Consider the following 14375-nt stretch of genomic DNA (forward strand, 5'->3'; position numbering starts at 1 on the left):
CGCTGAAAGTGCCCCACACACCATTTTCCCGGCTGTAACAGGCTTGCTAGCTTCGGAGTTGACCGCCCTTTCTTAATGATGTCCATTTTTTTCTGGAAAAGTCCGTCTGGAAAATAGCTTTGTGAGCAAACAGAGTCAATTTGTTTTTGCTTCTGCTTCTGTCGGCCATAGTGGGTGGAGTTTGCGATCTCGGCTGCCTCGGTTACTGCTTTGGCCGCCTACTAGCCAATCATAGTTTGTGAAAGCAATGACATGTCCCAGCCAGCAAAATGCTAACGCCTATGAAAAATCATTGTGGGGTTGCCAACTCGAAATCTGATTGGTTAAAAGCAACAGTCTAGTTTAATGCAGCAGAGCCCGCAAGAACTGATTGTGAAGGCTTTGAGGCAGATCTGATCTGGCAACAAATAATGGCTGAAATGTGATTGGTTAAATGCTTCAATATGAAAACACACATCTGGAAGCAGTGCAACCAGGGGGAAAAGCAATGAAAGGAAGCTATCAGACCATTTGGAATAATAAGTATTGATGGACAAAATATAATAGGATTCAGATATTTCTTAGGACAGCAGAGAAGGCCTTGAAGGCCCTGACGTGTGAGTGTGTGTGTGTATGTATGTATATGTATATATATATATATATATATATATATATATATATATATATATATATATATATATATATATATATATATATATCAGCGGTGGTCCGTGAATTTTCTAGCGACGCCTTCAGCGAATCAATCCAACCCTCAAAAACTATTTTATGGCTATAAAATCTCGACTGCATCTACAGCTTGCGACACATAAAAAAATCATCAATAATAACCTCATACAATTGAAATATTATTTAGGAATATAGGCATATTTTACTCACCAAAAATCCTTTTTACCTGTACACAATATCCGTCCTCCTTTCTTTCCTCCTTCTTTTCTATCGCTATCGAAGCTAATGCTGAAAGTCGAGCCTATCCTGTCGTATTTCTGGCAAACATTTTTATTTGATTTAGTGCTGAAAATGTTCGTTCCCGGTTGTTACAGGCCTGCTTGCTTTGGAGTTGTCCGACCTTTCTTAATGGTGTCCAGCTTATTTTTCTTCAAAAGTCCGTCTTGAAAATGGCTTTGACAGTAAATCTCCAAACAAATCAATTTCTTCCCATCCTTCAGCCATTGCGGGTTTACAAAACCGCTATTAAATCAACACAACAATATATTTGCTTGTGCAGCTCACTCCAGATACAGTTTGGTAGCTCTGGCTAGTGCACTCTATCACTAGCCAATCATAGTTGGTGAAAGCGATGACGTATCCCTACGCCTGTGAGAGGGCAATGACGTATCCCTACGCCTGCGAGAGGGCAATGACGTATCCCTACGCCTGCAAGAGGGCAATGACGTATCCCTACGCCTGCGAGAGGGAAATGACGTATCAAATTCTGTTTGGTTAAAGCAACAGTCTTATTGACGCTTGTTTAAGGCAGAAGAGCCTGCAGAACTGATTGTGAAGGCCTTGAGGCAGATTTCTGACCCTGGCAACAAATAATGGCTGAAATGTGATTGGTTAAATGCTTCAATATGAAAACACACATCTGGAACCAGTGCAACCAGGGGGAAAAGCAATGAAAGGAAGCTAACAGACAATTTGGAATTATTTAATAAGTATTCATGGATAAAATATAATTAACATCTGTCTGTGATTCAGATATTTCTTAGGCCAGCAGAGAAGGCCTTGAAGGCCCTGACGGGACACCACTGATATATATATATACATATACAGTAATACCTCAACATACGAGTGCCCTGACATACGAGCAATTTGAGATACGAGTAAAATTTCCAGCAAATATTTATCTTGAGATACGAGACACATTTCGATAGACGAGCATACAGCGGACGCGAGAGGTTGCTCATAAGAACATCATGGGCACTGTCTTTCTGGTTGCAACTCCCTCGTGCAATGTCTCTACGAGCACTGCATTTTTTCAGTGTTTTTTTCCCATTAGTCAGTGCGAATAGCGGAGCTTGTTCGCTAATACGAGAGGAGTACTACTTCCCGGGCAAGTTGGCAATTGTTTGCGTTATCCTATTGTGAGGACATTTGTGTGCATCATTTTCGGAATATTTTGAAGGGAAGACCAAACAACCCTTGATAGGTTGCATCTGAAAGTCAGGGTGGAGGCGGGGCAAAGAGAGCCAAGCTGGGAGAAGAAAGGTATAAAAATTTAAAACAAAATTAGAATTAAATTTAGTGTCAGGTTAGATTAAACTCATTTTTGAGTGTGTCAGCATCGTAATCCAAGTTCATTTAAATTTGTTTATGTTACGAGCGCGTTGCCGTGCCTGTCCCTCTCTCTCTCTCCCCTCCACGAAATCCGTCTAATTTTAGTACTATTAAACTATAAAACTATTTAACTAATTAAAATTATTTGTGACTTTGTCAATAGATGGCGAATTAGAACAAATAAACATGATATATATACATACATATATATAAATATATATATATATATATATATATATATATATATATATATATATACATATATACATATATATATATACATATATATATACATATATATACATATATACATATATATATATATATATATATATATATATATATATATATATATATATATATATATATATATATATATATACAGTGGTACCTCGAGATACGAGCTTAATCCGTTCCGGGACTGAGCTCGTATGACAAGTTACTCGTAACTCGAGGTAAAGTTTCCCATTGAAATGAATGGGAAACAATTTAATTCGTTCCAACTCTCTGAAAAAAACACCAGAAACAGGATATTGGATTGAAAAAAAATGTTTTATTTCTTATAATTCGCCATATATTGACAAAGTAATAAATAACGAGTGGTTTAATAGAAATAAAGTGTTTAATCTAACTAAAATTGGCCGGATTTCGCCGAGGGGAGAGGGGCTTCGTTTTTTTTTTTCCTCCACAGAACGCACTCGTAAACAGAACAAACACTCCACCCTCACGTTCGCTATCGATGGGCTGTTTGCTGTCGTACTATTCCCTTCAAAATATTCCGAAAATGATGCACACAAATGTCCTCACAATCGGAGAACGCACGACCACTTGCCAACGAGCAGCAAGCAGTCTTATCAGCGATCGCCCCGCTGCTCATCTTCTTCTTCTTCTTCTTCTTCTTCTTCTTTTTCACCTCAGGCGCCTGAGGATTACCCTCAGCAGCGCTAGGGCTGCCACTGGAACACGGATAAGTTCATCCAGGGAGTTGCCCAAGCCGCGATGGTAGCGTTCGGTCATTAAGGCCGGACAGCGGAGCCATAAGTGTTCAGACGACTCTGTTTCCTCGTCGCACAGGCGGCAGCGATCCGAGTCGGATTTCTCATGGGAGCTACAGGGGCGCTGGCTAGCGGCTCCTTTTAGCTTGTAGCATCTGTGTTCGCGTCCCATCGAACGGCGCCTATGATAGAGTTGCTACCGGGGATACTTTTGCGAGCACGAGTATACTTCATTACCCAGAAAGCCCTCTTTTCACCGCGCATGCGCGTTGTGCGTTTCCTGGTCTGAATAGCTCATCCGGTGCTCGTAAATATTGTTATACACGAAAGATATGCCAAAAAAAATGCCATGGCAACCTGGCTTGGTCGCATCACGAAACTTTGACCGCATCACGGGCGAATTATTCGATCGAAATTTCCCCTGTAAGACGAGCATTCCGTATGACGAACGGTCGTATGACGAGGTACCACTGTATATATATATATATATATATATATATATATATATATATATATATATATATGTAGCCACATGTACACCACACCTGCTATACAGAATATTAGTGATGGGTTTACACTGTCAGATGTTTTATTTTTTATTTTCTAAATTGACTGTTCACTTTGCAGTGGTGTAAACATAAGCAGTCATAATTTGTATTTCATTTTCATGTTGCAAAATTATTTGGTTGGATTTAATTAAGTTGCATGTGTCTTCAACCGCTCTATTTAGTGTGGTGACTATTATGTGTTCAGACTGGCTAAATGATTAACATTGTTTAAACCCTGCCACTTTCCTTATGTGGACCAGGTGGGAACAAAGACAGTGTATTTGATGTTGAGAAGGCCATGGGCACCATCATTATTGCCAGGCCTTTGGATGCTGAACAACGCTCCTTCTACAACCTAACAGTGCAAGCTACAGATGGTATCAATATTGCATACACACAGGTAAGTCATTTGACTTTGCAGATGCACCTGTGTTAGACTGTTAAAAGTCAAGTTTATTTTGGGGCTAAAAAGTCATGCACTTCAAATGAACATTGCTTAAATGATAGGAATGTATAATAAACTCAAAATTTAAAGGTTCTGTAAAGTCAATTTCATGATTTGTTTAATTCATGGAATGATTAAAGATAAATGCAAAAACTGGAAACATTTTTAAAGCTGGTTTACTGAGTTATAGAAATTAACTAAATTTCTTCCTTTCCATTAAGTTTTTTGGACGAAGTAATAATGTGCAATTAAGGTTTAATTTTATTTAGTTAGCAGTCCAATGTAGAAAGCAATTTTAAATATTGTGTGTAGTGTCTTGACCAACATCTGGGTCATCTCGTCAGGGGAAAGCTTCTACTATTGCTGTTAAACTTTCAAAAATCAAGAGTTTAGCAGAAAATTCTGAGTGATGTCTCCTCAGTGATTTACGAAAAGATTGAAAAGGAGTTTTTGGTTGTAGCTGGCCAGAGTAGGCAAGGAGTAAAAAATATAAAACACAAACTAAACTGTTAAAAATGTTAAGCTGTTTAAAAATGGACACAACCCAGGCAAAGGGAATCAAAATACAGTGGTACCTCGACATACGAGCACCCCTACATACGAGCATTTCTAGACACGAGTAAAATTTCGAGCAAATAATTATCTCTAGATACGAGAAACATTTTGAGATGCGAGAAAGCCAGGTGGCCAAGACATGAGAGGCTGTTTATCATTGTAGCGGTCTTTTTTGCCGCATCTCTTTCGTGTATAACAGATATCTACGAGCACTGGGCGGAGCGTTGCATTTTCCCGTGTTTTTTCCCCTGTTAGTCAATGCATAATACAAAGTGACAATAGATCCAAAGTAAACAGGTGGAATGAAGAGCTGTGGAAAGAAAAGGCGAACATTGACAATCAATGTTAAGCGCGAAATAATGGAAAAATATGAGTGGGGTACGTGTCACAGAGCTTTTCGTTGTCATGGATGATATCGTGTCACTTGGAAATTCCTTGGGGCTGGAGGTTAACGAGGCAGATGTGAATGACCTAATCGCCGAGCACCACGAAGAACTGATGACACAGGATTTAATCGAGCTCCAGGAGAGTGAACATTTAGAGGTGTTGCGGGAACTCAGTAGCGAGGAGTAGGTGGAAGAGGGCGACTGCCTGGCTACAAAGGATATCAAAGACATTCTAGCGAAGTGGCAAGAGTTTTCTGATTTTGTAGAAAAGAGGCACCCTGACAAGCAGGCAAGTGGTCGCGTGTTATTGTATTGTGAGGACATTTGTGCGCGTCATTTTCGAAATATTTTGAAGGGAAGGCAAAAACAAACAACCCTCAATGCATTCCTTTTAAAAACTCCCGCTGAAAGTCCGGGTGGAGTCAACCCGGAGAACAAAGGTAAAACAAATTAAAACAAAATTAGAATTCAGTTTTGTGTAAAGTTACATTAAACGTACGTTTGAGTGTCTGTATATATTAATCCAAGTTAATTTAAAGATTCTAATGTATTAATATATAATTATAATATATATAATCTATAAAATAGTCCTTCTCTACTTGAAATAGTCCCAAAAAATCAGGTTAATGTTTGTAATAAAAAAAAAACGGGTTGAGGATTGTTTAATAAAAATAAAACTGGTTGATTGTTGTATAATTTAAAAAAAACAGGTTGATGATTGTTTAATTAAAAAAACAGGCTGATGTTTGTTTAATCCAGCCCCCTTTTGGCGAGGTATACAGCTTCGAGGTCGGGATTAAGCAGTTATAAAACCACTCATTAAGGAGAGCTTTCAACATCCAAGCTTTTCTGTTGCTCATCCAGTACACAGGCAGAAATGCTTATTTTTGAATTTTTCGAACCAACCCTTGCTTGCTAAAAATTCACGAGGCTCACTCGTGGTACTGGTGCTTGGCTGAGGCTCACATTCAGAGTATTCGTCGGGAGCTAAAATATCATACAAGTTATTGGCCTTGGTTCAGATGATGTTGGTATCTAGAGGAAGGTTTTTCGCCCTATATTCCGAGACCCAGACTGAGAGGGCATTCTTCATTTTGAGAAGGGTTTTATTCCTCGTGGTTACCACGTGCTTGGTTTCGCTTGTAAATGAAATCGTGGCCTTATTTCGAATGTTAGCTTCCTTTTTTTCATGTACTGCACGGTAGATTCTTTGATGCCGCAAAGGCGCACGACACCGACATACTTTTTGCCTGCTCTCAGCATGTCGAGCAACTTAAGTTTTTCAGCAACCGTCATCATCTTCCGTTTTTTCTCCGCATCAAATGAAGCCTTGGGTGGTCTTGGATGCTTGGGAGCCATTTTTAATTGTGGTGTATAATTGTAAAATCCAAACAAAGAAAGCTGGAATTCACTCTCCGTACGCAATGCTGAACGCTACACGCAGGCAACAGGAAAGACCGGCACGTGTGTCCGCAGAGACATTTATACTTTTGCTTTCTTCTTCTGTGGTGTGGAACCAGTCATTGCAGCGCAAAAGAGGAGGCGGTACCCTGACTTCCGCCATTTTTTTGCCGCCATTTTCGCCACAATTTTCACCTGTCCTCTGGTTGCAAACTTTTTTTTTAAATAATTAATTAAATATGGTTTGCTTCGTGTTAGTATGAAAACAATAATATTTCAATACCATGGACATGGCCATGTCGCTGCTTAAGCCTCAAGCAAAAATATAGGTTTAAATAGGTGTGCATCCCTCTAATTTCCACGTGGTGTCGATGCATGCTTAATGTCAGTGCTGGAGTTCTGACTCTGAAATTGCTCAATTTTTGGCAGTGCAACGAATGCATCCGCTCAGTCCTTAAATCACAATCCAATTTTTTTCCAACTGGATGTGGATTTTAAGATTTGTACTGCAACATTTTGTCAAACAATATTATTTCCCAATCTTGAACGTGGCCACCCTGAGGAGACCAACATTTACTACCGTTTTCAATGAAAATGTTCCTCATGTTGCATGTAAATAATACTGAATAATAATTACTATTTTTAGCATTTTAATATTTCTATTCAGGTTTAAGGCAGCCCAGTGAGTGAGTGGTTAGTACGTCTGCCTGAGATTGAAGGTTTAATCCCCGTTGGGTTCCGACCTTCTTGTCCCATGGCCTGCCTGGGTTTTCTCCGGGTACTGTAGAAGAGACCTATTTTTTGTGTGATGCAATAAACAGATAGGCCGGCTTCTTCTATTTGCAAATTCTTTTATTCTCTTAAGTGGACAGAAGAAGGTACAAACTTGAACCTAAAGCACTAAAAGGATACAAACAAATTCAGGTAAATTAGAAAAATAAGAAAAAGTACAGATTAAAACAAATCGGGATGGGCTCTTCCCAGGAGTTCAAATTCCTCCTTCCCCGCCATATCAGGGATACAATCCCTCCCTCAGTTGACCCTCACCAGTTTGCCTATAGAGCAAATGGTGCCTGGACATTTCGTCGACGGACAATTCGTCGCCAGACACTTCGTCGCCAGACAGTTCGTCGACCGGACATTTCGTCGACCAGACATTTCGTCGACGGACAATTCGTTGCCGGACACTTCGTCGCCAGACAGTTCGTCGAACAGACATGTCGCCGGACGATATGTCGAATGGATATTTAGTCGAAGAGCGTTTTTGTCGAACGGTTGCTTCCTCGCGAACGATTGTTTTGTTGCATAAATAATTTGTTGAAAGCGATCAACCAGGTAATTTCTCTCTCTCAAAATTATAACACCCTAACCTGTCCGGCGACGAATTGTCCATCGACGAAATGTCCGGTCATGGAGCAAATTGGTCCACTGAGGACGCCATCTTGGAGCACCATGGAAACTACGTGAGGATGCTTTTCATTGACTATAGCTCAGCCTTCAACACTATAATACCGGACATTCTGGCTGAAAAACTCCCACATAGGACTATCCTCTTCCATCTGCTACTGGAGAAGAACTTCTTAATCAACCGTCCACAAACTGTTAGACTTGGTCCCCACCTCTCTTCCTCCATTACACTGAGCACTGGCTCCCCTCAAGGCTGTGTACTGAGTCCTCTTCTGTACTCCCTGTACACATACGACTGTACACCAACCAATGTTCCCTCTAATTTTTCGTTGGTCTGAGCAGAAAGTCAACCTCCCTGAGCGCACTGAGTACCAGTGTGAGCGACATCATCGGTACTCGGATGATTCGCCTAAAGACGTTTCGCCGACGGACGTTTGACAGACGGGCAGGTCGCCGAATGGACGTTCCGCCGAACGTTCATTCGGCCGAACGGAGGTTTCGCCGAAACGGGATTCGCGCGCTCGCCCCGCCCCCGGATCGTGTGTGTACAAGTTTTTCAACCTCGGCCCGCGGGCCATATACGGCCCGTTAGGATTTTTAATCCGGCCCGCCGCCGGTGTTGTCCAAATTATAGTAAAAATCAATGTTAGTCTACCATCAATGGCAGCCCGGGAATAAGCACTTTTGGGCGGGCAGATGTAGCAGAACCGAGCCGTAAAATGACAGCAATCGGGTCAAATCCATCCTAAAACAGCATTTAATGATTAAATACAAATACTGGAGCTCTTTGGACATTAGAACCGAGCCCAGGGAAGTGAATTCCTCGGTAAAATGTCGTGATGATATCGCGATGGAGGCAAAAAAACGTCTATATACGTCCATTCGCCAAACGGCTCAAAATGCTCTCAAATTCGGTCAAATCCAGCCGAAAACAGCATTTAATGATTAAATACAAATACTGGAGCTCTTTGGACATTAGAACCGAGCCCAGGGAAGTGAAATCCTCGGTAAAATGTCGTGATGATATCGCGATGGAGGCAAAAAAATGTCCATATACGTCCATTCGCCAAACGGCTCAAAATGCTCTCAAATTCGGTCAAATCCAGCTGAAAACAGCGTTTAATGATTAAATACAAATACTAGTATTTGTATTTAATCATTAAACGCTGTTTGAACGAACGTTCATTCCGAGACCTGTCCGTCTGTCAAACGTCCGTCGGCGAAATGTGTTTAGGCGAATCATCCGGTCACGACATCATCATTGCTCGCTATGGGCACACCAGTATCACACCTGCCACAAGCAGGTGCATGTCAATGTTCCCTCTAATTTTTCATGTAAAACATGCTGTAAAACACGAAAAACATAAGTGGACAGAGCTACCGCCACTGGCTGCCGCTTAAACGGCGCCATCATGAAGAAAGGGGTAAAAAAAAAAAATAAAATAAAAAAAAAAAAAATAAATAAAAAAAAAATAAAAAATAAAAATAAAATAAAATAAAAATAAAAAAAACGTTTTTTTTTTTACTGCGCGCCATAGGATTGCTGCTGCGCAGAGAAGACGAGAGTAGTGCGCAATTGCGCACGCGCGCAGCTTAGAGGGAACAGTGACACCAACCCACCAGTCTGACTCCATCATCAAATTTGCCGATGACACCACTGTGGTCGGACTCATCTCAGGAGGGCATGAGTCGGTCTACAGAGATGATGTCAACAAACTGTCTTCGTGGTGTTTGGTGAACAATCTCACACTAAACACCACGAAAACTAAATAAATAATCCTGGACTTTCGCAAACGCAGCACAGATTGGCCCCACTCCTCATAAATGGCGTATGCGTAGACAGGGTCCATTCCTTCAAATTCCTGAGGGTCCATGTCACGGACAAGCTCTCCTGGTCTACCAACGCCACGGCAGTGGCGAAGAAGGCCCAGAAGCGACTCCATTTCCTGAGGGTACTCAGGAGGAACAACTTGGACACTAAGCTTCTGGTAACCTTCTATCGAGCCACTGTGGAGAGCATCCTGGTATACTGCATTACAGTGTGGTACACTGTGTGGAAGCACGGCAGCAGACAGAAAGGCCATGCAGAGAGTGATCAACACTGCCCAGAAGATCATCGGCTGCTCTCTGCCATCACTGGATGACATTGCCAGCCCTCGCTACCTCAGCAGAGCTAGGAACATTGTCAGGGAAGGGACCAATACTCACAAAGCACGGACAAATAGACTTAAGGACAGTTTTTTTCCCACAGCCATCAGGACTCTGAACTTAAGCTAGCATGACACACAATCCCTTCTGTGCAATAACTTCGGGGTGTGCAATATTTTAGAATTCTGTGCAATATTTTAGAATTCACCTAGCCGGGATGTGACTTTTTATACTTTTATACTACTATTTATGTTTTTGTTTTTTTTTACTGGGAAAACACACTTTGAAAAGCTTGGAGTAGCACCACCAATTTCGTTATATGCAGCTGTGTATGATGACAATAAAGGCTTTTGATTTGATTTGATTTCCTAATTGCCCCTAGGTAAAAGTGTCAGCGAAACCTCCGTTTGGCCGAACCTCCATTCGGCCGAACGGCTGTTCGGCCGAATGACCGTTCGGTGGAACGTCCATTCGGCGACCTGTCCGTCTGTCAAACGTCCGTCGGCGAAACGTCTTTAGGCGAATCATCCGAGTACCATAGATTATACTATTACAAGATTTAAACTGTGAAACAGTTATTTTGTTGCTTATTTTTCTCTAACATGAACCGGAAGTTGTTTGGTTTCTTTTGGTGATGTAAAATCTGTGTGAGCACATTTTTTGGCGTAATATTAGTAGATTTAAGTAATATTTGGAAAAATGTCATATAATTATGCAATTAAAAACATTACATTACTTATTTTTGCATCACTCGACCCGGAAGTTGTTCAGGGTCCGCAGACATCAACCTTTGGTGACATTAGGTCAGTGTAATAAATTAGATTTTGGAATAATTTTGGAGGTTTATGTGATTCCTGCCTGTAAAACTTTGATGGGAATGACTTTTGTTAATATAGGCGACATAGTTTTAAATTAAAAGATTTTCAGATGGTGGTGTGCCTTGAGATTTTTTCAATGCCAAAAGTGTGCCACAGCTCAAAAAAGGTTGGGAAACACAGGCTCAGAGTTAAGGCTTGCTGAACCAGCTGTTTTATGGACGTGGGAGGAAACCAAAGCACCCGGAGAAGACCCATAAAGAAACTGAGAGAACATGCAATTTGCACAAAGGAAGGTGGGAACCCATGGGGATTTAATCCACAATCTCACAAATGAACTCGACCACCGGAGCACAAAAGAAATTTTTGAAAAACTCAATTTTGTGTTGTTTTACCCTCTAAATGCAATGAGAGAAACCAGTTTGATTGGTCGCAAATTAAATCGGAATACTTATGGCACTATGGCACGGCCAAAAATTCTGAATGCATAAGTATTTTTTTTATCTCGAAGTTTATGGCTTGTTCTTGATTTCTTTAAAAAAATGTAACACAAAAAAATTACATTTAGATTTTCTCATACTTGTATAAGACATAAGTTGTGAGGATCTCTGACCACATATTCATGTTTAAAAGAATGCATTAAAATAGCTGGTTAATTCATGAAACCAGCAAGATTTTTGTTTGTTTGAAGTTTCCAAGGTAAAATTTAACACTTGTTTCTTCTGTCTCTTTTCTTTATATGGTCAATAGGTTCACATAACTGTCACTGACAACAATGACAACGCTCCCATCTTCTCCCAGCTATACTATGATGTCACAATTTCTGAGGACACGCCTTCTGACACTGAAGTAGTGCAGGTGCTAGCATTGGATAGAGATCAATATCATCAGCTAAGCTACTCGTTGCAGAGTGCAATAGACCCCAATAGCATACGACTGTTTCGTATCCATGCCACCACGGGCACTATCTACACAACCCAGAGTTTGGATCATGAAGCTTGTGCACAGCACATCCTTACTGTTATGGTAAGATATGTTCATGATCTCACTGTGCCCGTGTGTTGAATGTGTTTTCTCTTGGATGATTACATCTGATCTAAGAGAAAGTATACAAAATTATGTCCTCATTAAAAACAAATTGATTCACACACTGCTGCTAATACGGCTTGTATCTCTACCTGCACCAAACAAAGACAACTCTGTTATAATCTGCCGGAATTTGTCATTCGTCAAATTTAATTATCTCCAATTCATTTTATCCTTAGGTTTTCAATCGGAGAATGTGCAGAAACCCATTAGGGGTATGACAATGAATTGATAAAGGCATATATTGTATTCCATTGGATCATCGATATCCTTGATATACAGTAATACCTTGGCATACGAGTGTCCCAACATACGAGGAATTTGAGAAACGAGGAAAATTCAGGGCGAATTGTTGCCCTGAGATACGAGACAATGTTTGACATATGAGCATATGATACAATCGCTAGGTGTTCCTTTCCAAGCTGGGCAGTGATATTCATGACGAGAGGGAGGGGGGCTTCTTCTAATATGGATAAAGGAGGAATAATTAGCGGAGTCTGCGAGGACTTGAAAGTAAAGCAAGCAGCAGAGAGTGAAGGGGCGCAGTGGGTGCGGGTTTTCATTCCAACCCCTTTCACCAATCTGGTGTCCTACTAGTGCAGGGGTCCCCAAACTTTTTCCTGTGAGGGCCACATAACCTTTCCCTTCTCTGATGGGGGGGCGGTGTCAGTTTGTAACAGAAAAAGTGTGACGATCGTAGGGGAGCTTAATTTTTTTTATTGTTTTCCAGAAAGCCGCACATAACCAAATAACCCTTTCCAGGTTCTTTACAGAAAACAAGTCAGGAAACAAATAATAACACTATTAATGAAATGAATAATAACTAAATAACCCTCTGAGTTCTTCACAGAAAAAACAGGAAATAAATAACACTATTTATGAAATAAATAATAACTAAATAACTCTCTCTGGGTTCTTCATAGAAAAAAAAGCCATGGAACATTAACTTTCTGTTGTGCCATGCACAATCTTAACAGATAAAAGTTCAGCTCAGTTGTCAGAGCAGAATCTCTCTCATGTCAACACTTTGCAGCACAGTGCTTGCTGGTGAATTAGGCAGTGGACTCGTAGCGGGGTGGTGAGACCCCTTTTTTCCAACTCCCGGTTCATGCGTCCCATTATTAGACCGCGAGTTTCGGCCACCATGCTAGGAGCCCCGTCAGTCGTGATGCTAGCTAGCTTTGACCCGTCCAGGTCCAACTTCTCCATGGTTTGGCACACTTTGTCAAAAATATCCTCTCCCGTTGTAGTCCCTTTGAGACTTTGGAGGGCTGCCAGATCCTCGCATATCTCAAAGTTTGCGCTAACTCCACGAATGAGCAGTTGCGCTGTGTCTTGCACGTCCGTGGTTTCATCCAGTGCTAATGAAAAAAAGTCAAATTCTTTCGTCTTCTGCTGCAGGTGGGCATTTACATTACTCCCGATTTCTTCAACGCGTCTGGTCATTGTACTCGCCGACAGACTTACGGCATTAAATGCACCGCTGCTTGCTATCAGTTTAGCAACCCGAAAGCTGGCCCGAACGGATGCCTGGTTCAGCTGAGCTTGGCGTACAAATATATTTTGCTGAGATAGTAGTCCACTTTTTTGCTTTGAGAGTTTGTCTGCTCGTATTTGGCCTTGCAAGCTATCGTACTTGTCTTTGTGACGGGATTCATAGTGTCGGCGAAGATTGTATTCTTTGAATACCGCAACCGTCTCTTGACAGATGAGACAAACAGCCTTTTCTTTGCATTGAACAAAAAAATAATCGTTTGTCCACTCCAGGTTAAATACCCTGCATTCTGAATCAATTTGTCTCTTACCTAACTTTTTCGCCATTATTCCATTCTCAAAGAGGTTGCACAGTTTTTATATGCTTGAATAGTCCGCGATGGTCCCACTCCCAAGGCTCCGCCCTCACCTGCGATCGTCCAGATGTCTCGGTATCACTGTGCCCGCGTGCATCAAAGGGAAACACTCCCCCTGCGCGTGTCACCAAAGAAGCAATGCGAAGCCCCGCTTCACTGGGATGATTTGTGGGCTCAGCAGGGGTGCAATGAACCAAACACAAGATTAAAACGTCCCAGTCTTCAGGGCCAAATAGGAAAAAAAATCCGATAGTGTCTCTGGTATTGTTCAGAGGGCCGGTCCAAATGTGCCGGCGGGCCGTAACCGGCCCGCGGGCCGTAGTTTGGTGACCCCTGTACTAGTGGATTGCAGTCGGGTGTTTCTTGTTTTCTGCAGAAATCCCATTGGTTAAAAACCTGCACCCACAGCTGCCCTCGAAGACCGGTTTGCCCATCCCTGGTATAAGGGATACTTCAATGTAC

The 14375-nt window shown here is 41.4% G+C and overlaps 1 protein-coding gene across 6 annotated transcripts in view; it reads left to right on the forward strand.

Annotated features, from left to right (window-relative positions):
* Nucleotides 1-14375, forward strand: part of LOC144083872 (protocadherin Fat 3-like) — a 188839-nt gene that overhangs the window by 87812 nt on the left and 86652 nt on the right. For all 6 annotated transcript variants that reach the window (XM_077612018.1, XM_077612019.1, XM_077612021.1 and 3 more), the window contains 2 exons: nucleotides 4081-4220; nucleotides 11728-12003. In XM_077612018.1, coding sequence (XP_077468144.1) covers nucleotides 4081-4220; nucleotides 11728-12003 — 416 coding nt within the window. The remainder of the gene's footprint in view (nucleotides 1-4080; nucleotides 4221-11727; nucleotides 12004-14375) is intronic.

This window comes from Stigmatopora argus, chromosome 10 (genome assembly GCF_051989625.1).
Source record: "Stigmatopora argus isolate UIUO_Sarg chromosome 10, RoL_Sarg_1.0, whole genome shotgun sequence".
Taxonomy (NCBI): Eukaryota; Metazoa; Chordata; class Actinopteri; order Syngnathiformes; family Syngnathidae; genus Stigmatopora; species Stigmatopora argus.